Genomic DNA, 26,093 nt, shown 5'->3' with positions numbered 1-26,093 from the left:
TAGAAAATTTAATAGTAACATATTTAGTTTAATTATTTTATATGATATAATATAAATTATATAAGTTTTTTTTGAGCACCATAACGATACTAGTTAATTAGCGGAAACTGTTTTGGCTTTTTGTTATCCAAATTTAAATTTTATGATGTGTATTATTTTTTTGCTGTTTGTTCCCCTTTATCAATAAATATAAAAAAAAAACATAATAATGTCACAATATGGTATTATGTCTTAAGGGCGGTAAATAAGGAATTACGAACGAGAGTCTATTAGAAGCCCGAAGTGGAAGGCTGAGGGAGGGTGCATGAGGTGCACGGCAGCGGGCTAGCGCTTAGATCAGCAGCAGTAAAAAAATTACTACTTACTTAGGTACATTAAACTCATTACGTCGTGTCCTTAGTCGTTTTACGCAAAAAGCCCCTTGGGTTTTATTAAAGGATTGCACAAAGTTAGGTGCACGTTACGACACTACACGAGCAAATGTGATGAAATAAAATGCGTAGGTGATTAAAACAGCTTTCCCTGTCTCTGAGTTAAGTAAGTTCAAATATTTGGCTACGAACGAACTGTTAAGACAACGGAACAAAAAAATAACTTGTTTGCTTGATTCACGTTGTTTTTATCTTCATTTCATCCAGATATCTGCCGTGTGGTGTTCAGTCAAGAATTGCACACACCCCCTCTCTCTCCCGTGGGTTGTCGTATAGGAGGCGACTAAGGATAAACCGGAGGATGGGCAGCAGCGTCCTCCGCGAACTATCGGATATAACTGCGGTCGCCAACCCGCCTGCCAAGCGTGGCGAGTTGGCGAGGCGACTAAGCATTTTTCCCCCAAGGTACAATTATAAAAGTACCTGACTAATAAACTAAAAAAAAAACTTTTTACTGTGGGTTTCGAACAAGCGACATTTTCAAAAATGATCTAAATTCAATACCTACGTTGCCTGGCTGGCAACAATCCATGATGACCATTTAATAATAAACAGCAATTGAACGAAACTCGTTATCTGGTGCGAGTGAGATAACATTAAAACCAGCCTTAGTTCATGTATGGAACCAGTCTTAATACCGGCACGGAGCCGAGAGCGTGCAAATAGAAATTAAATAAAACAAAACCATGGTGCTATTACGTCGCATTGTTGCTACTAAGGTTAGATACTGGACTCCTTGCGAGTATAATAATACTGGCCGGTGAAAAAAACATGTTTAAATTTTGTGCTAATTCAGTGTTCAATTTTTGAAAGTGTGTGTCGTTAAGTTAATCATGCTCATTACCTATGTAATATCTGTGCAGTGGGACTGTAGTCGAAATAGCTCAACAGCTTGAGTTAAAAATATCTGAAATAAAAATCAAATGACAAAAGGATAAAGTTAGTAGGAGTGTGAACAGATCTCTAGATATTAGGACAACTTCACCTACTGCTGGACTAAACGACCTTGAAAATTTAGTTGCCACGTTAGATAACCAAGTTAATCTTCAAAATCCATTAAAAAGTTTCAGGAATACTCAAAAACAAACACCACTTGATTACTTACCTCAATAGTTCGAAGTACAAGTCTAAATTTATTCTTAGATGTTTCTCAACTAAATTAAAATATAAGTAAATCATGAACAGAAACACAAGTTCTTGTACCAAACGGACACTTCATCGGATTCTTCTAACCTTCTTCTACGTTAGTCTGTAGGAATAACCAATATAGGAATGCGGACAGCTGGATTTTATTTTTTGCTAGTCAAACGAAACAAGGGATTCCTTGCCAGCTATGAAAGATTCCCGACTCTATACTTAATTTTTAACCAAATTAACTGATCATACGTCTTCGTATTCATTTTTCATTATATAACCCAGGATCCAGGAGACCTATATCTTTTTACGCAATTCTTTTCTGATTTGTGTCTCTCACCTTCACATCCTCGCCACCATTTCTTGCTGTCTTCAACCTCGTAGTCTTCTGTATTAATTCCTAAACCTTTCTTACCATACGTAGCATGAAGTGTGAGTTTGCTAGGTATTATGTCTTCGGAAGCAACACCTCTCAGTTATTGTGGGTACACTTTACCTCCACTGATATCATACTTGTCAACCACTAATGTCTTGTAAAAATTTTAGACAACTAGGTGGGAATCGAGTTATTTATTATGACGTTACGCCAATGCTTCCTTAATCGCTTATCCATTGCGTCATACCACTAGGTCACCAGAATTATCATTATCATTAATAGTTTGTGGTACCTTTCGATAAAGAAATACACAAAACCACAGAGGACAGTTCAGTGATTCAATTGTGTTTCGTCTTCGTCATCATTTAACCTATTATCTACCGATTCTTTGGATCTAGTACCGATTTTTTTTTCAGATCTTAGAGCAATGGCGGGCTCCCGTAGCTACCGGTGTGAAGGCTCAGAGGAACTTTTCAGATGTGGCACCCCCACGACCATTGTCTGTGCTGACGGACGAGGAACTGGCTATGAAAGATACTAGTAAGTGCAGGCCCTAAGAAGTGCAAATTTCGAACTTTCGTAACTTGCCGTCAGTGACGCTTATTATAATACCGGATTGAAAGGGACGGTACGATACCAACTTCGATTTCCGAATTTCGTAGTAGCTCTCCAGTCCAGGCTTTACAACAACTGACACGTCACTTAGTACAGAGATTAACTGGTAGTGCTGCATACAGAATGTTACACACTCCCCCATCGGCAAAGGCTGCTAGTTTACACCATAGCACCGGGCCACACTCCCACACCAGGGTAGGCACTCCTACTCTGTTGCCTACTCAATGCACGCCAACACCGGTATATACATACCGGTGGGAAAATGTGTAGAAGACTAAGAGTGAGGAAGACAGTCTTCCGCCATCCCGCAGGCGATGCTTAAGTGCGCTTGTACTAGTGGCGCGCAGTGGATCAATTCCAGGCAGCCAGCAGCAGTAGGGTAGTCAGCACCAGCAACGGCCTTCTCTGGAATTGACGTACTGTACGCTACAGCATGATTCAAATTTAACTCCATTATAATAGACCTACAGAGGTCTATTACGGACCTAAGTATTTAGCAGTATTAACATGTTTCTTAAAAGGCATTCGTATACATTACGCTCGCTGTTTAATACCTTAAAAAATTGTGCTCAAAGTTAAGTTCACCTTATTGTCTTTTAAATTCAACCTTGTACTAGAATACTTCTAGTTCCAATTTGGTTACCTTGAATGAGTATTCAGCTACTTAAGTGTCTTTTCTATTTATAACAAGTTATCAATTGAGCCAATAGTAAATCGGATGATATTGTAGGTATCAATTCAATATTTATTGGTAGGTAATTAACAGAGCCAATTTTAGAATTTCATTGATTTCGTTCTTCGGATTTGACTATTGATTGTAGCATATAGCTCACCCAGCCACAGCTCTGGTGTCATCTATTCTGTCCTTGGCCTATCAATCTCGGCCTTTAGTAACTTGCAAAACTTAACGATTGTTTCTCTGGCTTCTTTAACCTTTGAACATTAAGGGAGAATAAAACAACACACTTAGTTTGTGCATATTTTCGCCAGCTGAACCATATCTGTATCAATTTTAGATAACAAGCTTTTATCATTGAATTCGCCGGTGTTATTTGTACAATCTTCGTGTTATCAAATTATATAGTGCTCACTTTACCAGGGAGATAACATTTAATCGTTAAAGTACTTATGAGTGACAAGCCCACTTTGAAATGGTAAAAACATTGGGTGCTTTGATCATGACAAAATAGCGAGTTACTCGTAGCTTCACGAGAAAACTCAAAAGAAGTCTATGGTATTTAAAAAACGTAGGACCAAAATTTGTAGGAAAGTACGAAACCACAATATATATATATAAGCTAAAGCAGTATGGAAGCTAGGCATATTTCTTGAGATAAATACCTACGCTCCGTTGGAGCGTTAGGGATGGCCACTTATTTTTTGGAAAAATTAAAAAAAAGTTTAGTTCGCGCTGTATCATAGCTTATTAGGCCTTTTATTACAAGCTTTTATTTAATAGAACAGCTTTTATTTGTATGTATTGATTGTATGTATATTTCTATATTCGGTTCAGATCTTGCAAGTTAAATTTGACTCACTTCCCGATGTAGGTATCACCTACCTACCTATCATCAAAACAACCAAACGTTTTATTTAAAAGAAAAGTTATTTTATTTAGTAATAGTAAATCATTCTTACCTTTCAACATCAGCGGGGAGTTTAAAAAATGAAAGCCCCGGTTTTAAGGAATCCGTGTTCAAGCAGCTATGCTATACACTGGACAATATTTCCTAGGCATAGTTTTTTAATATCGCGGATCGCCTGGGGCGCACGCAATTGAAACAACGCAACACGGCGACTACTCATCTCGATGCGTCACTCGCGACTGCAGTACCGCGAGACCCCCTTAGAGGCCGCTGTAGAGCGCGCGTCTGTTGTGTGTTTCGTTTCGATCGAATTTGTTCGTAGCTTCCCTACTGCTTGAGCATCTATGGCATATATTGTGACGAAACCCTCTCGACGCGAATTTAACTTGCACTTAAGTATCTGCTTTTTTAAATCTGCTTTGTGATTGAGAAAGGAAATGGTGTCAGAGTCCATACACCTCTTCCTTTGATTCCATGGCCCTTGTTTTGTGTGTTGTTTTGTGGCAACAAGTAGATCCACAAAATTTTCGAATGGCTGATGTGTGCAAAATTGGCCACTTGCGGCCTTGGCAGGAGTCAGATAATCGATGAAGTGCGAATAGCACTCATGTCAGTACACTAGTATTAACAATACCTATTCAAAGATTCAAGCTGTACACACAAGTCGGTAGGCTCGTCTGCCACGCCTAAGCAGGTTTTATACTACGAAGACGTGCCGTCCCGCTCACGCTAACACGCCAGTAAAGCCTTATTTTTACGTAACATGGTGCCAGAAATGTGTTAGTTTTGTTTTTCGTCACACTGTGTGTGGCACTAGCTTTATTCCGCTTTTTCACTTCAGTGAAAGAATTAATTAAAAAAGGCGAGGTCTCTCCCACGGGAATTTCTAAAAAATCCTTATACCTACTTTTACGACAAATTTCTAGCAATTGTTAAAATGGTTTTAGCCAGCGTGCTAAATTTAAGGTCTCTAATAGTTATAAATAGTTAGTACCATTTAAATAGTAGGTAAATATAAATCCCATCTATTCCTTAGGTATCTTATCCCGTGGGAATTTCGAATAATTCCTTTATTACGCATTCAGTGTGACAATGTCGATCCTTATTCTTGTTTTTAAAACAACTACACACACGTTTAAATAGTATTTAATTTTCCATCACATTCATTAGCATTATCTTATCAGTGAGTATGATAATTATTATCTTGAAAAAATAAAACAATTACCTATGTTCGGTCTTGTAATGGTGTGTTACTAAGTGTACCTGCCACACGCAGAGAAATGTCAATTATCATATATCATACTTATCCCTTAAATAATTTGTTTTACGGAAATAAAGAAAAACACGTTATGTAGGTACATTTTATCGAAGATAATAAAATGACCTATCCGAAAGCAAAATATGATAAAAGTAATAATTTTATAGTTACCTAGATTACATACTCCATGTTACCTGCAAAATAATTGATAATGTTATATCGAAATTAAATCAATATTTATCTAAAATATTAATCACGTTAAACGATTAAGCGTAGCTGGCAAAAAGGAATATTAAACATAAGCATCAACAATTTGCTTTGGTAATAAATAACCATTATCACTAATTTTGTTCATCATCATATCAGGCGTAGGTAGGACCTCTACACTGTTGAATATATCATATATGTGTCCTACTTGTGTGTGTGTAGACCTCCAGTTGCTTTGGTTGGAAACGGCCTGCATCCCATCCCATCTTAGGCCTCTAGGTTGGCAACGCATCTGCAATCTATGGGCGGTGGTGATATCTTACCATCAGGAGACCCACTTGCTCGTTTTCCATCCAGTCGAATAAAAAAAACCACCGTGAACCTGCGGCTTTAATCAAGTCATCCATCCTTCTCGATGGTGCACGTCCTACGCTGCGCTTGCCAAACTGCGGTCTTCATTTGGGAGCTTTTCACCACCACCACCACTTTTCACTTTTCACTTTTTTTCTTTTCATCTGTACTCCGTGCTATACATATAGCCTGCCCATTGGCACTTCAACAAGCTAATTCACTTGGCATTGTTTGTGATCCTCGTTTTAGGTACTACGTGCGTATCTATACTCATTTCTGATTCGATCTGATCTTGTGACATATTTGTGACAAAAAACTGAGTTCAGAAAGCAACATAAGTCGATGTACGTCACATTGAATTGATATCACACGTATAGACAGTGTTGTTATGGCAATATAGCTGATAATGACCTACGAAAGATAAAACAAAATTGCATAATATTTTTTTTAGATCATAGGCGTGGTTTTGACACATTAAACATTTCATATCATACCTCAATGATAGACACATCAAAACCTCAGGTTCAGGACTTGAGACAATTCCACTAATCTTTTTCTTTGCTTTTTTACTTTTCTTAGAATTTCGATTTCGCTACCGTAACTATGTAGTACAGTCAGCATCAAAAGGAGCTATATACTATCGTACTTTGTCGTTTTACAGCCACGTACTAAACGCCATGCAAGATTGTCAGCGACAGAGTAAAAAAGTGATCCGCTACTTTTGATGCTGACTGTACATGTGCGTGCGACGGAACGAAGCTCTGACTAAAAATCAAAAACGCGCGTTTTGCTAGAGATAAGAAAAAAAAAGATAAGACCAAGCTCGATTTATGGTGTGCGTTGGAAGCTAGCCCAGCCCCCACGTAGCAATTTTCATCGACAACAGAGCCGTTTCCGAGATTCTCGAAAGAGATATACAAGAATTGCTCCTTTAAAAGTATGAGATATATAGAAACACTAGAAACATCAACAATAACCTATTATTTTGTTCTACAGTTCGAAAGCTAGCAACTGAACAAATAGGACCACTAGTGAAGAAAATGGAGGACGAACATCGCATCGATGATGGCGTGAAGCAACTGTTATTTGATAATGGCGTAAGTTGTATGATTCTAAATAAAATGGAACTTAACAAACGACAGCTGTTGAATATGTAAATAAATTAGTATAACAAAAAATGGAACCGACTGCAAAAAAACCATGAAAATAATTTTCTACCAGTCTAAAGTCGGTGCCTGCTGAGGCACCGACTTGCAACACGAGCCAGCAGGGGACCTATAGTCACCTACGCACTATACTACACACTACATTCCTGCTGGCTCGTGCTGAGGCACCGACTTCAGACTGGTAGAAAATTATTTTCATGTTTTTTTTGTAGTCGGTTCAATTTTTTGTTATAATTTTTTTTTCACGCTTTTTAGTGTAAATAATCTAAGATACAATAGTTTAATATCAACTGCTCATCACCTTTTACGAAAGATTGCTTTTCCGATACAGAGACGTTCATTATTGAGGAGTCCTGGTGTTTCACTACCCGTTCCATTTTACCATATGCATTACGAGGAGCATAAATTGTTTAGCAACTGTGTCAAAGTAATTTAAATTCAAGCCGTGAAATACTTTTTATTGAGTAGTAACTCCGATGGTCAACTGTGATCTTCATCATAAGTTCCACTACACCAAATGATGATTTTCAAGAGCAAATGCACGAGTTAGTACTAAATATCTAAATTACCATATGTGTCCCTACAATATTTGAAGAGTTCCCTCGATTTCCTTAAGATTCAATCATCAGATCCTGATTTGGTAGGTACTTATGGGATTGAAGGCATTCCTAGACAATCGCAAAAAAAAAATTCAAATCGACTCATAAATGACGGAATTCTGAGGTAACAAACATTAAAAAAAAATACAACCCAATTGAAACCTCCTCCTTTTTTGACGGATGATACAAGTCAATTATGAGTGGTTTCCATGTTGCTCCAGGGGCTTTGGGAAAAGCTACTGTCAGATCCTGGCACGCATAGGTATTAGGGCTACACGTATATATCTTCTATTATAAGGGCGACGCGCGCGACACAAAGAAAGTTACAGTGTTCAAGAGCTTAGGAACACCAAGATTATACGAAATGCTCATAATTTATTAACTGACCAAATCAGTAATTTAATAAGTGCCAGAAAGGGCGAAATTATGAAATACAGTTTAAAAATAGTAGGTACACAAAACTAGGTAGGTACCTATATATGTAGGTAGATGATATTGCATTGCATTGACACGACTGCATTGAGATAAGGAAAGAAAGATAAAGAATTTTAAAACAACTAAATCATCCAATGTATAAGTACATTGATTTGATGAATAGTAGGTAAGAAATAGTAGTTTCTAAAAACGTTCAATCCAGCTACCATATAAGTACAATACCTCTCTCATTTTAGTTAATGGGAATTGAAACTCCAGAGAAGTACAGCGGTTCTGGCTGCGGCTTCCTTACAATGATGCTGGTAGTCGAAGAGCTCTCCCGCGTGGACCCAGCTGTGGCTGCTTTGGTCGACATCCACAACACCCTTGTTAACTCGCTATTCATGAAAATCGGGACTGAAGAGCAGAAACAGAAGTATCTCACCAAGCTGTGCACTGAATACGTAAGTCGAAGATTATTGTCGTTGCTCCACCTGAATTGTAATAGTACATTGTGTCTTACGAACTGAATTACGGACGGAAGGAATTACGAACGAGAGTCTATTAGAAGGGGGCTTTAATGAGTCGATGTTTGTAATTCTAGTACCGCCCGTGCGACATACAATGTTTTTCATCACATTTGGAAGTAAAATTTTATATTTGTAAAAGAAACAATATAATTCTTCCAAATATTGGCGATACCTTAGGCTGTGCTCTTGGCAGCGTCGCCCCCTACCTCCCTCGGCATGCGCCGCAACGTGCGTGTGCATGTGGTGGTCCATGTAGTCCTGCAGCAGCGCGCGCAGCGCCATCAGTACGGGCACGGACTCATTTACCGACCTTGGGCTTCATGACAAGACAATGTGTACGCGCAATGACTCATTTACCGACCACGGGTTTCATGACAAGCACATTAAGGTCGAGGGTTTTATTTGGGGGGTTGCAACTAAGGTAGCCTGCATGTTACGACACTGTTTCCGAGCAAGTGTGATGAAAAGATATCATTTCCATATCGTAGCGAGAAGCAGTGTTGTCTTATCACAAGGGGGCTAGTGATCTGTTTGAAAGAAGCCGTTGCCTGCTGGTAACTCAAAACCAGAGCCTACATATTAACGCCTGAAATTTATCCAATGGGGTCCTGTCTAGTATGAAGAAGTACACCAACGGTTTTAAGTGCTCTAAGCTCTACCACTTACCAATTACCCCTATCATGAAGATCCTTGTAGAAGACTAAATATATTTTACACCCAAACAGATCAAGATTACTTACCGTCAAGTGACCCACATATTTGTGTCTTCTGCTATAAAAAAAAATGATGTCTTCCAGATAATTCGACTGAGATGATGATTAGGTTTCATCGTTAGAGTAATTCCTATCATTAAAATGCGCTAAAGTAAAGAAAGCAATTTCAAGTATACTCAGCAGCACAATATTTTTTGGCCCACCCTACATACACAATTAATTACCAGGGCAGATTTCTTGCCGCTCAGTATATTATAGCTAGCTACCATTGACGAAAATCATACTAACTTACCTACGCACTATGTCTCCCACAGGCCGGCAGCTTCTGCCTTACGGAGCCAACTTCGGGCTCTGATGCCTTCTCCCTCAAGACTGTCGCCAAGAAAGACGGAGATCACTACATCATCAACGGCTCCAAGATGTGGATCTCCAACTCTGACATCGCCGGTGTCTTCCTGGTCATGGCGAATGCTGATCCTTCCAAGGTAAAGCTTTTGTAGCAATAAGAAAAAAACACATCGGCACAAATACCAGCACTTTCATCACTATCTTTACCTGTATAACCAATACAAACAGTTGCATTGCGTTATTATTTTCCGCTATTTGCTAATTTTTTTTCCACACTTGGCACTGAATTGAATAAATGAACACAACAACTCAGCTAGCATATGAACTTGATGTCGATTGTCGATAGAGTCCATCTATTAGCTAGCTACTAGACGATAGCCTAGCACTTTGATACCCAAGTATAACAATTTGAAAATATTTATGTTTATGCACACGAATAACTAAAATTAAGATTGGTTTTTGGAGTCCTGACCTGGGTTCGATTCCCAGCGCTGTTCTCTTTTTCTGTTTTTTTTGTGCATCTATGTTTCAGTTCGTATTTTCGATGCACACGAATAACATTAAAATGTTACATCAGTTATTTCTAAACAGTGCATAGATTATGTTGACTCGGTCAATAGCGATTTGGATAACAAAGTAAAACGTAACGAGGACGATAACAAAGTATATTTACGTCGTTATAATATAACTACCTACTGCTACGTACTTTACTATAAACATGTAAAAACATAATATGACAGTCAATCATACCGGGTGTGGCCTGTAATACGAGCAAAAAATTAAAACATAGATCGTCCTCGTCCAACTTAACAACATTAGTTCAGCGACTTATAAAAATAATACTTAGTCTTTGAATTTTCCTTTTTCATACAAATTAAATACTCATACTAATGAACTCTTTTATTGGTAATATCATTATTACATGTCATAAATACTGCTACCAATGTACGCCATCCTAGAACACAACTGACGTCGCCTGTCACGCTACAAACATCAAGCATTTTGCTTTACATAGGTTCTTCGAATAAACTTAAGTGTGATAAAAATTAAAAATCTAATTATTTTTACAAGTCGCTGAACTAATGTTGTTCATTTTGACGAGCATGATCTATGTTTTAATTATTTGCTCGTATTGGCCACACCCAAAATTCAAAATTCAAAAGATTTATTCAGTAAATAGGCCGCAATGGGCACTTTAACACGTAATTTTTTTAAACTACCAGCGCTTTCGGAAAGACCATCATTGCCAAGAAGAATGCGCCGCAAGAAACTTAGAACCCGGTAGGTATATGGATTCTAAACTACACTAACTTGCTCGTAAATAATCTTACGGATCTACTCGTATCACGTAGTAATAATATCGGAAATCCTAAATCCTAGCTGATAGTTAAAAAAAAAGTAATTTGTAGGTAGGTACTTATTTATAAATATTCAGTGTTAGCAGAGCCCGTCTCCTAAGCAAAATGTACGCAGTATGAACTTATTTCTGTGGTATGAGGTAATTTTAAATTGGTTACTGACAGAACTACTAGGTAGGTACTACTGGCACTTGAGGTATCCCATCTTAGGCCTCTAGGTTGGCAACGCATCTGCAATACCCCTGGTGTTGCAGATGTTTATGGGCGGTGGTGATCTCTTACCATCAGGAGACCCACTTGCTCGTTTTCCATCCAGTCTAATAAAAAAAAAACGAAATTATCTAGGATAGCTTACTGGAGTAGGTTACGCTACCTATTTTGATTCTCCTGCAATTTCAATACAATATTATGATATTGTATTTTATACCCTACTAATTACGCCTTCTTTATGAGTAGTCGAGTTCATAAACTTGTGAGCAAAAATATGATCAAAAATATCTGAACACGCTTCTACGCTGTTAGCAATAGAGTCCCGTTCAGATATTTTTGATCAAATTTTTGCTCACAAGCTTATGAACTCGACTGTACCTACCTATACGATTTTTTTTTTTACTGCTCCAAGGAGTAGCAGACTTAAGTATTTGATGTTAATTTCAGCTTGATACCTCCATGCATTCCTGAGAAAAAGTATCTTGAAAGACGGACGGACGAACAGACAGACGATAACAATGTGATCCTATAAGAGTTCCGTTTTTGCAGACTGAGATACGAAACTCTAAAACCTTACTCTCAAATAGGTAGTACAGTCACCAGCATTAATATCTGAAACAGCGGAGCGTCAAAATATCTGACACGTCCTTCCGGCCCTACAAATAGAGTCGTATCAGATATTTATGCACGCTTGTTGTGTCAGATCTTGGTGCTGGTGACTGTACATTAAATAGATTCTAAAGAATCATCGTCAGATAGTCACACCATCATTCTAACTCTTACATGCTGTCAGGGATCTCCAACACATCCGCTCCATTGACCTTTTTAAAGCCATCAAAATTACGACCATCACCGAAATATTGACTAATTTTTCCAGGGCTACAAAGGTATCACGTGCTTCATAGTGGAGCGAGAGACCCCAGGGCTGAGCGTCGCCAAGCCTGAAAACAAATTGGGCATCCGGGCGTCTGGGACGTGCATGGTGCACTTCGACAACGTACGCGTACCAGAGAGCAACATCCTGGGAGAATATGGACACGGGTAAGGCCTATTTTTAACAGACTTAATGAAAAGGAGGAGGTTATCAATTAGGTTGTATGCCGCCTTTTAAAGGCACCATGATAGAAAAACTCGAGTTGGCAGTCTATCTCAAATTTTGCACGCAAGCCAGAAAGTTTGTTAAAACCACACACAGGAGGAGCATCCATAAAGTTGATGTTGAAGGAAACTACTTTTCCGTCAAGTAGTCCGGTGAGTAACGCTCCGCCTCTTCCAAAACGGATGCTGCTTCAAGTACCCTTCTATATTTCCTTGCATTGTTGCCATAATACCAGAATGCTGCTGACAGGACCATGTTGTTTTGTTTGTGCTCTCTGTACTACAAGGACCTAATGGCAGCTCATCCAAAACCACTGTCCCAAGCACTCCTGCAGTCAAATACGATTAATATAAGCAGTGGATTAATCGTGGAGCACGTGGGCTCTCTTAAGTGTAAGAGAGCACACGTACGTACGTGCTGACCTAATACTTAATGGGAAACCAGGACAATAATCCTATCTCCGTAAACCTCACCTCCTCTCAATCTCAGATGTGTACGGTGATGGAACTTGGCAGGTAGCCCCTTCCTTCCTTTCTTCTTTAATTAACTAGGTATTCTTTCTTTTCAGATATAAATACGCAGCCGGCTTTTTGAACGAGGGACGCATCGGCATCGCCTCCCAGATGATCGGACTCTGCCAGGGTTGCATGGACGCCACTATCCCATACACGCTCGAGAGGAAGCAATTCGGAAACAAGATTTATGCATACCAAGTAAGAGATAGAAAGGAGATTCTTATGGAGAGAATAAAAGAACAGGCTCAACCAGACCTTTCTTAACTGTAGATTAAGGATAATAGCACGGATTCAAATTTAGATCAATAACGTGGTAATGGTCAATTTGGGGTTTGTCATATATGACCGAACTTACGGAAACTTCTAACTGCACCTCGGCATCTCGATCTTCACCTGATTCAATTCAATAATGCGGAAAGAGTTCCAAAACAGGGACCGCGAAATTTCTGTGACTGGAATTACCTTCTTCTATTTTCTTACGTAGTTACAAGAGCGCTTCTCTTTCTCAATTTCCCCTTTTGACTAAGAAAAAGCACCACGTCCGTGGTCACTGTCCCTAAATGGATAATATGTCTGCTGCTCGTCTTGGGAAAATCCAAAACGCTTACCCAAACTCCAGATACAAAACTAAAACGAATTTTTCTTCTAGGGCATCAGCTACCAAATCGCGCACCTTCAGACCCAGCTGGAAGCTGCCCGACTCCTCACCTACAACGCAGCCAGGCTTAAAGAGAACGGCCTACCTTTCGTCAAGGAAGCTGCCATGGCAAAATATTACGCTTCAGGTATAATAATTCTACGAGATAGAGCCTAGAAGTCAGGAATTCTAAGGATCTTCTGTGGTCCTTGGGAAGTTTGCACAAAAATTAGCTAAGTCGTTAGTTTTTGAGCTCACTCTAAATAAATGCAATTGAAATACCTAAAGTAACCTACCGGTAGCGAAGTGAGTGAGTTGCCTGGATAACCAATATAAAATAATCGTTTCGGCTGCGCACGCAATGCACAAAGAAAACACTTACCGCGCCATCTTTCGAACGAGATTGAAGCCAGATTGAATCTATAGAATTTTAGGCACTTGTCTCACCGCCAGCGAGGAAACGATTGGCTATCGACTATTTTCTCGCTCAAGAAACGAACAAAAGATATAAGATCCTGTGTGAGTAAAAGAGACACATATATTAATAGTTGATCGCTGGCTGTTCACACTGTCGGCGAGAACTAGCTCTTACATCTTTTGTCGCAGCGACAAGAGCTATAAAACTCGCTGAGCTATAGATACTCGCTCAGCAATGTCAGCTTGGCGGCCGCCCCGCACGAGCGAGTCGAGTGGAGCGAGTAATCGCCCGTCGCACGCGAACACTCGCTTACAGCCGAGCGACAAAACTACACTCGCTTCTCGCTGCTCGCCCACTCGTTTCTAGTTACTCGCTCTACTCGCTTCTCGCTCATCGTCGGCGGTGGGACAAGTGCCTACACACCTCTGTTTGGATCTCTTCTATTGAATCATGTCCCGCGTAGTATGTCTTGACTTGACCCAAGGCCTTCTTTTACCTTAGCCTTGGTAGCCTGGAGGCTCTTTTTGTAGGTGGTAGGACCTTGTGCAAGGTCCGCCCGGATTGCTACCAACATCTTGCTCGCTAATCCTACCGTGAAGCAGTAGTGCTTGCACTGTTGTGTTTCGGCGTGGAGAGTAAGACAGCCGGTGAAATTACTGGCACTTGAGGTATCCCATCTTAGGCCTCTAGGTTGGCAACGTATCTGCAATACCCCTTGGTGTTGCAGATGTTTATGGGCAGTGGATATCTTACCATCAGGAGACCCACTTGCTCGTTTGTATCCAGTCGAATAAAAAAAATAAAAAATCTTTTGAGTTTTTCGTTGAAGGAAAACGTCGTGAACCCGCAGGCACCTGCCAAACATTTCAATGCTATCTGTGACGTTCCCAATCTACACTGGACCCGTGTGGGAATTGCAGCCCAAGCCCTCTCTATCTGGAAAGGAATGTGTATACCAACACCAGAGGTGAACCTTCTTTTCTCTTTCCAGAAATCGCCCAGACCCTGACCTCCAAGTGCATAGACTTCATGGGTGGAGTGGGCTTCACTCGTGACTTCCCTCAGGAGAAGTTCTTCAGGGACGCCAAAATTGGAACCATCTACGAAGGCACTAGCAATATGCAGCTGCAAACCATTGCTAAACTTATTGAGAAGGAGTACACCCAATAAACAAAAATAAATCCTATACATTTTTTTTTAATAAATATCATCCACAAGTAATAAAATGCGACAAATAATTTACTTACATCCAAGTAAACAAGTATTTGAAAATGTATAAACTAATTTTAGCTAGTAATTTTTTACCTGCTATCAAAAATAGTTTTAGATGCTTTACCATGAGGTCCTTTGAAATAAAATTTATTAGCATTTTTTTTTTTGTTAACTAAGTGAGTGTATTGACTACTTGAACTATTTAAAAAGTTTTTAATACAGTGGTTATTTCATTTTATATCCCACCCTATTTTAGTAATGCTGTTCTATTGTATATAAAATATGTGCCACACAGACACAGCTGTCGTGTAGTACGTGTGCTAGCAGAAGAGCAAGACAAAAAGTATATTGTATGAAACTACATTTACGCGCGTCCACTTGCAGGCTTTTTAATCTAGGTTTAAGTGGTCTTAAGTCCTGTCAGATCCATACAAGAACTGTCAGTTTAAGCCTTAAATCCTTATTAAAAGAGTTACAGTGCACTGAATTTTATTAGTAAATATTTCAATAAATAAATAAAAAAAAAAATGAATTAAATCCAAAATAGAAGTTCAGTGATATTACGTCTCGTACAGTCTCGTCGTACATCTCGTACAGTCGAGTTCATAAAATTGTGAGCAAAAATTTGGTCAAAAATATCTGAACACGACTCTATTGTTAACGGCGTAGAAGCGTGTTCAGATACATACAATACAAAGACCGTATTGTACACCAACATAGTGATACAGAAATTATTAAAATACAAGCTGACAAGTTTATCGCTTAAGACTCTCAACTGATATTTTGATAAAATTTTTGCTCACAGTTATGACCTCGACTGTATTTTGGAAAGCATGCCAATAAAATGCTTATAAATGTAGTTAATTTCTCTTATTAACCACCGACGCAAAAAGGGGGGTTTACTCGTATAAGTTTGACCGCTATGTGATGTCTGTCTGTCTGTCTGTGGCACCGTAGCTCTTAAACGGGTGGACCGATTTGAATGCGGTTTTTTTTTGAAAGCAGGCTTTCTAGCGATGGTTCTTAGATATGTTTCATTAAAATCGTTCAGCCGTTTTTGAGATATTGAACTTTGAAGTTGGGGGTTTTACAACTTTTTGTTGGTTAGGTTAGTTTTAGTTAAGTTAGAGTGACATAAATATCGTCACTACTTAAAAAAAAACTCATCTCAAAATCGATCGTTTCTGATGTACTGTCAAGGTTTAATTTTGTTAACATTGATTGAGATACGAGATTTTTTCAAAGTAGTGACGATATCAGTCACATGATCTCTGATTATCCAGAGAAATTAACTGAATCTGGAACTTAACAGCGATGAAAAAAGGTCCTAAATAAAAAAAAAACCAATTTATGGTAACTATAATAATAATTTATTTACATGATATTTCTATGCATACTAAGAAAGCTGGCAAACTGATAATTAAAATCTTCAATTAAGGTTTCGGATCATGTGGCAGTTTGAAGCCAACCATTCTAGCCGTCTCGCTAACGCTCCTTTCACCTTTACCCTTAAATTCAACGTTAATTTCTTTGCATCTCCTTGAGTGGTGCAAGTAATCATAGTAACTTTTTGCTTTGAAGTGCATTTCGTCAATAGCTTTGCAGAGCTGTTGGTCCGTTGTCTGATATTTACGATACTGACCCAAAATGAACCTGGCCATTTGGTTTTCCGCTAGCTTTTTCGTTGAGCTTTGCTTCCGGATCTCGGACAGTAATTGCCGTAAGGTTACAAGAACAGGCTTTGACGTTATAGATGCCATGCTCACACCTTTAAACAAATTAAATGTTTAACTTTTCTACCATAAGAGCTGTTATAAATTCCTCAGTATTCTCGTAAGTTGGTTTATGGCCTTTACTCCAAAATTCAGATTCTGTGTTTTTCAAGTTTTCTTTTGGAAAATGATGGATAGAAGTATCATTAAATATATCTGTGTAGATAAAATTGTTTTCTAAGGTGATTTCAGAAGCATATGGATTAATTTTACAAATGTATGGGACTGTTTCTTTTAAGATTCTCTCGGGATGGTTTTCGATCATAGAAGTAAAACTATTGCAAATTAAGATGCAACGCTCCAAATCTGTGCTCCAGTTACTCCAAAGAAAGTTATTAGTTAGTTGTTTTGGACAATGTGGAAAGTAGATAAGAGTAACATCTTGTTTTGATATTACATAACCACCTTCGCTATTTTCCGGTATAACATCAAAACCTAACTGTTTTAAGATGGAACATTCAGTCTTGCAAAACACAGGATCGTGTACCAGGACTTTGTGACATTCAAAGGAGTCTCGTAAACACAATAATAACGCGAGTTGATATCTTGAGATATTGCACTCCCCGATGTGTCCTAGCCCAAAACAGACGATTGCTTCAAATTTCCTGCTACTTAATACTGTACTCACTGATTTAAGAAAGTGTTCCAAATAATTAGAGCTCTTAATCATCCACAGCTGAATTGATTCGCCTGAAAAAACAAAAGGAAAGGAATGAAGCTTGAACAAAGAAAACTAACCTCAAAAATATAACAAGTATAAATTTTTACTTTATTGTTTTATCGATATTTATAAATGTATCTTGTTCGCAAAACTTGGAGTCCTTAGAAGGTATTTTTGTTTGTTTATTTTTAGAATTTCGCTTTGAGGGAACTATTTCAAAACCATCGTTGTCAAATTGTTTTTTTGACATTTTAAAAGAAGTTTTTCATTAAATTAATGAAATGTCAGGCAGAGGTAGCTGAAAATTCTACTTGGTGTCATGATAATCCATTTTATTTATTATGACTAGTGTGTTTGATTTCACGAATTCGGTAAATATAATCAAATTACTAATATCAAATGTCAAATCATTGCAAATAATGTTTTCGTTATAATTTATCTTCGTAGGTCTTGCATGCCCCAACTTGTTTTCGTTAGATCAAAATGAAAAGACACCTGTCACTTTTTTAGCGCCAAACGTTTTCGAGGAAGGCGCGAATCTATGAAACAAAAATTGGATTCGTGTCATCGAACAACCTCTCATATTTCGTTTTATTTTTTTGAAACAAAAACTACTAGACACTGTTTTCATTGTGAATATTTTAAAGAAACAACAACAACGAAACAGTTTTGATTTCGAATTATAATACAACCGAATTGATATCTATCAATAATTTTTAACTGACTTCAAAAAAAGGAGAGGTTAGATAACTTAAGTTCTATTTTCAAATTCGCAGAAATGGGTGAATATTTAAATGTATCTAGGTATCTATTGTGTACTGGACAGGTAAGTTTTGTAGTCAAGTTTGCACACGAGAACTAATCGAATACAGATGGCAGACTTTCCAACAGTAAAACGCTTGTAAAATACGATATTACAGTGAGATTGCGTAAGTGGAGTATGAGGTGACGATCGTTCCGATCGTGAGGTCCATACGTAGTTCTGTGACTTTGTGACACATTATGGCTATCAGGTATTTGTGCCTAAATGTACCTACTCAGAAACTTTGCGTTAAGTACCTATTATAAGTATATTTTCAGTATATATGTAGTCAGTTGATACTTCATTTTATACGCTATTAGATATGATAAAAAAATCTGCTAGATGTTTCATTATTTTAAATTTGGATCGGGTGTTTCAATTTAAAAAAAAATGACACATTTTATTTTCACAAAGCAAAAATATAAATTTACACACCAATCACGCCCCTTCCAGAGTAACTGTAAAATAAGTAAAAAACCGACAAGAGCGTGTCGGACACGCCCAAAATAGGGTTCCGTGGCCTTTACAAAAAATTCAAGTAATATTTTTCTAAGGATTTCGTATTTTCTAAGTATTTTTTTAATCTGCCAAGTTTAGGTATAGGTATATTTTATACCTTAGGCTGCTATTTAAGACTTCGCCTTTAAAACTTGCACTTTAAATTTGAATATTTTCGCATAAAAACCAATAAATCGAAAATCGTCTGCGCAAACCCTAATGGTTTTAAAAATACCTATCCAATGATACCCCACACTATAGGGTTGGATCGAAGAAAAAAAATCACCCCCACTTTACGTCTATGGGAGGTACCCACCCCATTTTTTTTATATGTACCATTTTGTCGGCATAGTCTTACGTCCTGCAAAATTACAGCTTTCTAGCATTGATTGAATAAGAGCAAAGGTTCGCGGACCCCACGGGGCTAGTTATCCGGAAAAAAGGCCCGAAATTAGCTCGGAACTTGTAACTTCACAATTTTAACTTTGACATGGTCACATATAATCTTATAGCAGGGTTTCTTAAAGTGGGATCCACGGGCCCCTTAGGGGTCCGTAGCATGTGTATCAAGGGTCCGCAGTAGGTCAGTCTGTGAACAGTTATCAGGAAACTAGTTTTCGCCCGCGGTTTCAACCCACGTGGAATCGGTTATCCTTCCTCGGAACTGTGCATTTTTCGCGATAAAAAGTAGCCTAGTCATTCTCTGACCCATTAAACTATCTTTATGCCAAAAATCACGTCGATTCGTCGCTCCGTTTTGACGTGGTAGACGGACAAACACACACAATATGCATAGGGTAGCATAGGGGGCAGAATTGGGATAAAACAAAGGATAGGTACTTAATCTTGAAACTTGACAAATATCTGTTTCTTTTTAAGGCGATTTTTTTCGGGTGCGTTTGACCGAATTGTATTTCGTTTCTTTAAGAAAGAACTCACTGAATTCCCGACTTTTTGCGGGTATAAAGTGAAAATTTTGTTGACGACCCACACAACACCCAAAGATAAATGTTCTACTTGCTACCACCATTACTTCTAAACACCGGATCGAATCGAGAATTCGGGCTAATCATATACGCGTCCGAATATGACGAAATGACTGAACGCGTTCATTAGTTGAAGAGGAAATAACACAGTTTGTAATTGGCGTTAAATATTCACTATGCTCCTATGCTCGTAAAAAAATGATGGATGCGATGTATATGATTATTATAGAGGAAAATGATAATATATTGTATTGCGATAGTTACAGGGCGTGCCATGTTTTCTATTGAGCTCATTGGAGCAATATGTTATGTATTTTTCGGATTAGGTAAGTATCTCATTAAAAATATAATACTAGCCGTTACCCGCGACTCCGTTCGCGTAGAATTTTTTATTGCTATCCCGCGGGAACTATGCAATTTTTCGGTATAAAAACTATCCTATGTCCTTCTCCAGGGCTCAAACTATCTATATACCGAATTTCATCCAAATCGGTTCAATGGTTTAGATGTGATGTAGTAACAAACATGCAAACAAACAGGCATAGACTTTCGCATTTATAATATTAGTGGGGAAATAAAAGAATATATAAGATAGGGACGGCGACACCCAATCCACTCAGGAAGCATGGAGTGAATGAATTATAATCGTATTATTTAAACTTACAGTTTTTCAGGCTAGGTAAGCTGGCGCGGTGAGCGGCTGGCCACGCAATGAACAGAGAAACGCTGACGTGTTTGTATATTTGTATAAGTAGGTGTATTTTTATGTTAGGATTCTTTTATAGATTTGTGTATTATATTATTTAACCTGTCCTCTCCCAGAGGCACAATTTGTGCCCAAATTCCTTTGATCCTGTTATCCTGGGAAATGACAGATTAAAGCAATGTATTGTAGCTTCCACTATCTATTTTAATTTTTAAACTCACTTTTTGTCTGTCCCTGACTGAATGCTCCTCTCATCCACTCAAAGGTTGACTGGTAGAGATCCCTTAAAGGGATAATTCGCCTTTTACATATATTTCATTGTTTGTCATCTGTGTATGTTTACTTATTTTGTACAATAAAGAGTTTAAATACATACATACGTGGATTTCATATAATGGCTGTCACCGGATGTCTGGTTGCCTTCCACTTATATAGAAGCACGCCTTTTAAGTCTACACCTAGCATCCGAGCCATGACTTCGTTTCATTTTCTCTGTTCATTGCGTGTGTTGCGAGACAACAAGCGTCCCGGCCGCGCAATGAACAGGCCATATGCGTGCCTTATACTAACGAAGTGCAAAAGTCGAAGTTCGTATCTTGCCGTCCCGCTTTCGCTAATATTATTTAATATGAGAATGAGAGAGACGGTACGATAAGAACTTCGAATTTCGTAGTAGCCCCCCAGCAATCGCTCGCCACGACTCCTATGGCGTGAAATCATGTCCGGGCTGCAGTACTTACTCCATTAAGCTCCAGTTTTATCTCAGAAAAAAGTTTATACAAGCTTCCATCCCAGCCTATATACGTCCACTGCTGGGCACAGGCCTCCTCTCAGAACAAGAGGGCTTGGGCATAGTTCCCACGCGGGCCCAGTGCGGATTGGAAACTTCACACGCACCATTGAATTGCTTCGCAGGTTAGTGCAGGTTCCTCACGTTGTTTTCCTTCACCGCAAAGCTCGTGGTACATTTCAAATGTAATTCCGCACATGAATTTCGAAAAACTCAGAGGTGCGAGCCGGGGTTTGAACCCACGACCCTCTGCTAGGTCAAACCACTAGGCCACCACGGCTTACAAGCTAAGCTTATACAAGCTTAGCCGCGAAAAAAATCCCCTAAAGTTCATAGACAGCTTAGGCCAGTGTGGCTCAAGCTTGCGTCGTTGGTGCTTTGGGCTCTGTAGAACTCTGGGGTCTGTGGTCTCATCCCAGAGAATGAAGTCTTATTACCATAGACGTTAGAGCTAACGTTACTCGGATCAATTAAGCGACAATACGGAAGTTACAAAACGACTAATCATTAATATTTCATTATGCCTCCGAACATAACGAAGGTAAATGAAAATCTAAGACTTCTTTCTGGCAAGCGTGAGAAAGGATGCGTTCACACCAAATACTTTTTTTATTATTTAAAATTATGAGACCTCGTCAGCGTACCCTAATATGTTAATCTAAAATATAGTTGTAGCTTTCAATCTGTGAAAGCATTATTACAATGGATGCACTAGTTCCATAGATTAAGATTCTATCCTACCTACAAAAAACATTTACTTCTATATTTCAATAACATTACAGAGGACAAAACAATGTATTACCGTTTAATTGGAACTTAAATATGTTCTTTTCACTAGTTCCCACCCTAAATAAGTCCGTCCTTGTACAAGTATTTAGGTTAGGAAAATTGCCTACTAACATAGAGTTACATTTAGGACGCGCCCGTTGCGCATATCGAGTGCCCATTGTCCGAGTTGTATGGCTCTGACAATCAAAAATTATGCCTACAGCATTCGAATCACGAACGTATTCGTTCCACCGTACCGTAACAGAACAAGGCGACAATAACATATCGAATACCTCCAGTTTGGTCCTGACTACGATTCGGAACACAGCCAGCGCGGGAAAAATATTTAAAAAAAACTTTGGAGGTTTTTCAACGGACAACATTTTTCATAAGTATAACACACTTTCTAAATGTTGCTAAAACGAGATGCGTAACTTTAGTAGGTAATATATTCAGAGGGGCAATTAATTCGGTTCGCGTCTTTAGTTTTTATATAACAAACTTTAATCTGCTCCGGCACTGTTTTTCTAAAATGCATTTAGTTTTGGCACGTCCGTGGACTGCAGCTATCGTGTGTGTGTAGTGGATGGGTAGACGTGGTACATTGAAGTTTTTGTGAGAGTGAACCATGGATCGGTTCACTGTGAACCGGCGATCGAAACGCAAGAATGAGGGGTTCCTTACGAAATGGAAGGCGAAATACGTCGGGAGCATATTGCACAGGCGCTCGTGGGTTAGCAGTGGATTTGACTTAAATGTAAGTACTTACATCTGAACATTAAGTTACAACATGGAAATTTAGAATATCTGTATAGTCGTTTAATAGTAGGTAATTTAAAAGAGTTAATTTATCACCAGATCCAACACAATTAGGTGCTCCAGTGCCACCTAATGAGGAACATAAGAGAACGGTCTTGTTACATTTTAGTTACACTTTGTGAAGAACCTCTAAGGTGCATGATGGCTGAAACCTAAAATAAGATCTTCCGTATTTATTTTTTGTTTATGCCATATACATAGGTAAATATCTAAGGGGCTGTTTCACCATCCATTGATTAGCGTTAACCGACGGTTAAATGTGATGCCGTCTCCGTCTATTCGAACAAAGCAAATAGAGACGGCATCACACCTAACCGCCAGTTAACACTAATCAATGGATGGTGAAACAGCCCCTAAATCTATTGACAGTAAAAACGCATTTCATTCCCTTGGTAGAGTTTTATCAGTTACCTTCTACTTACTAGATGCATTGTTATTAGTTGATAGATATACAGTGTGCTAGCAAATCAGATACGGATATTTTGAGGATCGATTATTTGCATCGTTGTTAATTAGTTTCAATTAAACAAAAAATAATACAGTTAATGTTAAGGATGACGAATTTTGGACGGAATGGTGTTTTTGTATGAAACAAAAAATATTTAATTTATGTGTATAATTAGTTCTTAGCTTATTAATTACATACCCTGAAAATATCCGCACCTAATTTTCTAGCCTTATATATCCCAAAACATAATTATACCTAGGTACCGTTGATTTATGCAAATAAATAAAAGTTTGCCAATGTAAAGTTGCGGAACTCAATCTTACTTAAATTATTAATTCTGTTCTTAAAGTAAATAAACAGGCACTTTGGAATTAGAATAGGAACTCATTCGGAAGTGTTTGCGTAATTAATTACTAACCAACTTAATTCATTAGGTAGGTAGTTAATAAATTAATTCAATGACATTAGTTATTTTAACACGAAACACATTCAAAATCTTTATCAATATCGATCTAAAGATAAAACTCGTAGTCAACCTAATCTTATCATTTTAAATTATAACATCACCGAACCCACATGACTAACTTAACCAGTGACTAACTGGACTAAAAAATGAATAAGTAACTATTTTAATTGTTATTCAAATAACGTAGTCACTTTCCACTGGTCATTATATAAAATATATCAATTTGGATACAGTATACAATGGATACGTGACTGCCTGCTTCCTTATTCGTTTTTTGCATTCGAGAAATCTATTGTAATGTTTGCGATTCGTGTGTTTATTGAATGCTGTAGTTTGACTCTTTCTATTTTAGTTTCCGGAAAAAGACTGACAATATTAAGTAACTCATTCATATATGTACAACTAAATCCCGATTCAATCCCGGCGTAGAATTCGTTATTGCTATCCCGCGGGTATTATGCAGTTTTCTAGGAGTCAAACTATCTGTAATACCGAATTTCATCCAAATCAATTCAGCGGTTTAGACGTGATGAGGTAACAAACAAACAGACTTACAAACTTTCACATTTATATTAAGTGGGATGTGCACCCGGGAAGCATAAAAGGCGACATCGATTCCGAAAAGCATTACACGCATGAATAACAGGTTCTGGAGAAGCAATAACGAGTTCCAGAAGGCGAAGTGTTGACGTCCTCGCGTAAGGCACTTGTCCAACCGCCACGATGAGCGAGAAGCGAGTAGAGCGAGTAACTAGAAACGAGTGGGCGAGCAGCGAGAAGCGAGTGTAGTTTTGTCGCTCGGCTTGTAAGCGAGTGTTCGCGTGCGACGGCGATTAACTCGCTCCACTCGACTCGCTCGTGCGGGCGGCCGCCAAGCTGACATCGCTGAGCGAGTATCTATAGCTCAGCGAGTATTATAGCTCTTGTCGCTGCGACAAAAGATGTAAGAGCGAGTTCTCGCCGAACAGTGTAACGCCAGCGATCAAATATTAATATATGTGTCTCTTTTCTCATCACAGGATCTTATATCTTTTTGTTGTTTCTTGAGCGAGAAAATAGTCGATAGCCAATCGTTTCTCGCTGGCGTTGAGACAAGTGCCTAAGAAAGACAACCCGACAATGATCGCGAAGCAATTTTTATAATACCAACTACTTATAACCACCAGTATTCGGCACTATCAGAACAGTGGCGTGGCTACAGTCGCCCGGGGCGGAAGAAAATGTCGCCCTCTTATTTAGGGTAGGGTACTCATTCTAACGCGTCCGAATCGTAGGTGCGACATATTTCATCATCATCCCAGCCTATACACGTCCCACTGCTGGGCACAGTCCTCCTCTCAGAATGAGAACACTTGGGTAGTTCCCACGCGCGCCCAGTGCGGGATTGGGAACTTCACACTTAGCATTAAATTTTTATGGTATTTTGCCGCCCCCTAAATGTGCTGTCCGGGGTAGAACGCCCCCCCGCCCCAACTACGGTACGCCACTGTATTAGAAGCATAATTAACGTTAGGTGTTCTTCATCTTCCAACACTTCTTTATCTTTGCTCTATTATAAAGTAGCGGTTTAAGTAAACACAATTCAAGATCAAGAATAACCCGGATGTAGACCATCAAATTGCGTGCGCTATAGTCACAAGTATGGCTCGAATGCTGCAAATCTGCTTTATTCAGCTGTTATTACCGTCTCTAATCTTCTAAATGTAGTTTTAAGTAGAGTGAATTTTATCATAATGTTTATTCATGTTTCCGTAGCGTGACGGAGTAAATGATAAGGTCTCGTTAAACTCCACTTTTTCTCATTCACTTTCATCGTAATATTTGTTATTATGTAGGTCACTTGGTACACTTGCACTTGGAACGAACATTACAGTGGAAAAATGCATAGCGGAAAACTATTTAGGTACTTACTTACTAATTTACTTGATGTTGCACGCGACTTCATTTGCGAAAAGTTCAATCGGGCGAGTGCAGGAATAAAAACCGTCCTAAGTCCTTTTCAGGGTCTCAAATATTTTATAATAAATACGAAATTCGGCCGCTAATTCACTCATTATCAAGTTCTACTCCAAAAAATCCAAATTTAATATTTGTCTTTGTCAAATTAACTGTACTTACTACTCGCCTACTCGTGAAAAAATTTAAGGTCTCTACCTGCACCGTATCAGCCAAGACCGTAATAGGAACGTGTCCGGATGAT

The 26,093-nt window shown here is 38.6% G+C and overlaps 3 protein-coding genes across 4 annotated transcripts in view; 2 read left to right on the top strand and 1 right to left on the bottom strand.

The window, feature by feature from the left end:
• The window catches only part of LOC141436325 (protein FMC1 homolog), a 40,612-nt gene extending 22,729 nt beyond the window's left edge, over positions 1–17,883 (bottom strand). Inside the window, exon 1 of one of the 2 annotated variants that reach the window (XM_074099261.1) lies at positions 17,718–17,883. In XM_074099261.1, the coding sequence (XP_073955362.1) occupies positions 17,718–17,860 (143 nt within the window). In that variant the 5' untranslated portion in view covers positions 17,861–17,883. The remainder of the gene's footprint in view (positions 1–17,717) is intronic. The other variant, XM_074099259.1, reaches the window with a different exon arrangement.
• LOC141436321 (short/branched chain specific acyl-CoA dehydrogenase, mitochondrial-like) lies at positions 1,041–15,154 on the top strand. Its single transcript, XM_074099256.1, has 9 exons — positions 1,041–1,150; positions 2,358–2,481; positions 6,955–7,055; positions 8,395–8,601; positions 9,695–9,865; positions 12,174–12,337; positions 12,964–13,108; positions 13,560–13,695; positions 14,957–15,154. Exons 1-9 carry the CDS (start codon positions 1,118–1,120, stop codon positions 15,133–15,135), a joined length of 1,260 nt encoding a protein of 419 aa, XP_073955357.1. The 5' UTR covers positions 1,041–1,117; the 3' UTR covers positions 15,136–15,154.
• A 4,599-nt stretch (positions 17,884–22,482) lies between the features above and the next one.
• The window catches only part of LOC141436007 (uncharacterized), a 106,478-nt gene continuing 102,867 nt past the window's right edge, over positions 22,483–26,093 (top strand). Inside the window, exon 1 of the mRNA XM_074098833.1 lies at positions 22,483–22,917. Coding sequence (XP_073954934.1) covers positions 22,789–22,917 — 129 coding nt within the window. The 5' untranslated portion in view covers positions 22,483–22,788. The remainder of the gene's footprint in view (positions 22,918–26,093) is intronic.

Source organism: Choristoneura fumiferana, chromosome 16, assembly GCF_025370935.1.
Source record: "Choristoneura fumiferana chromosome 16, NRCan_CFum_1, whole genome shotgun sequence".
In the NCBI taxonomy this organism is placed as follows: Eukaryota; Metazoa; Arthropoda; class Insecta; order Lepidoptera; family Tortricidae; genus Choristoneura; species Choristoneura fumiferana.
This window is presented reverse-complemented; position numbering and strand designations above follow the sequence as displayed.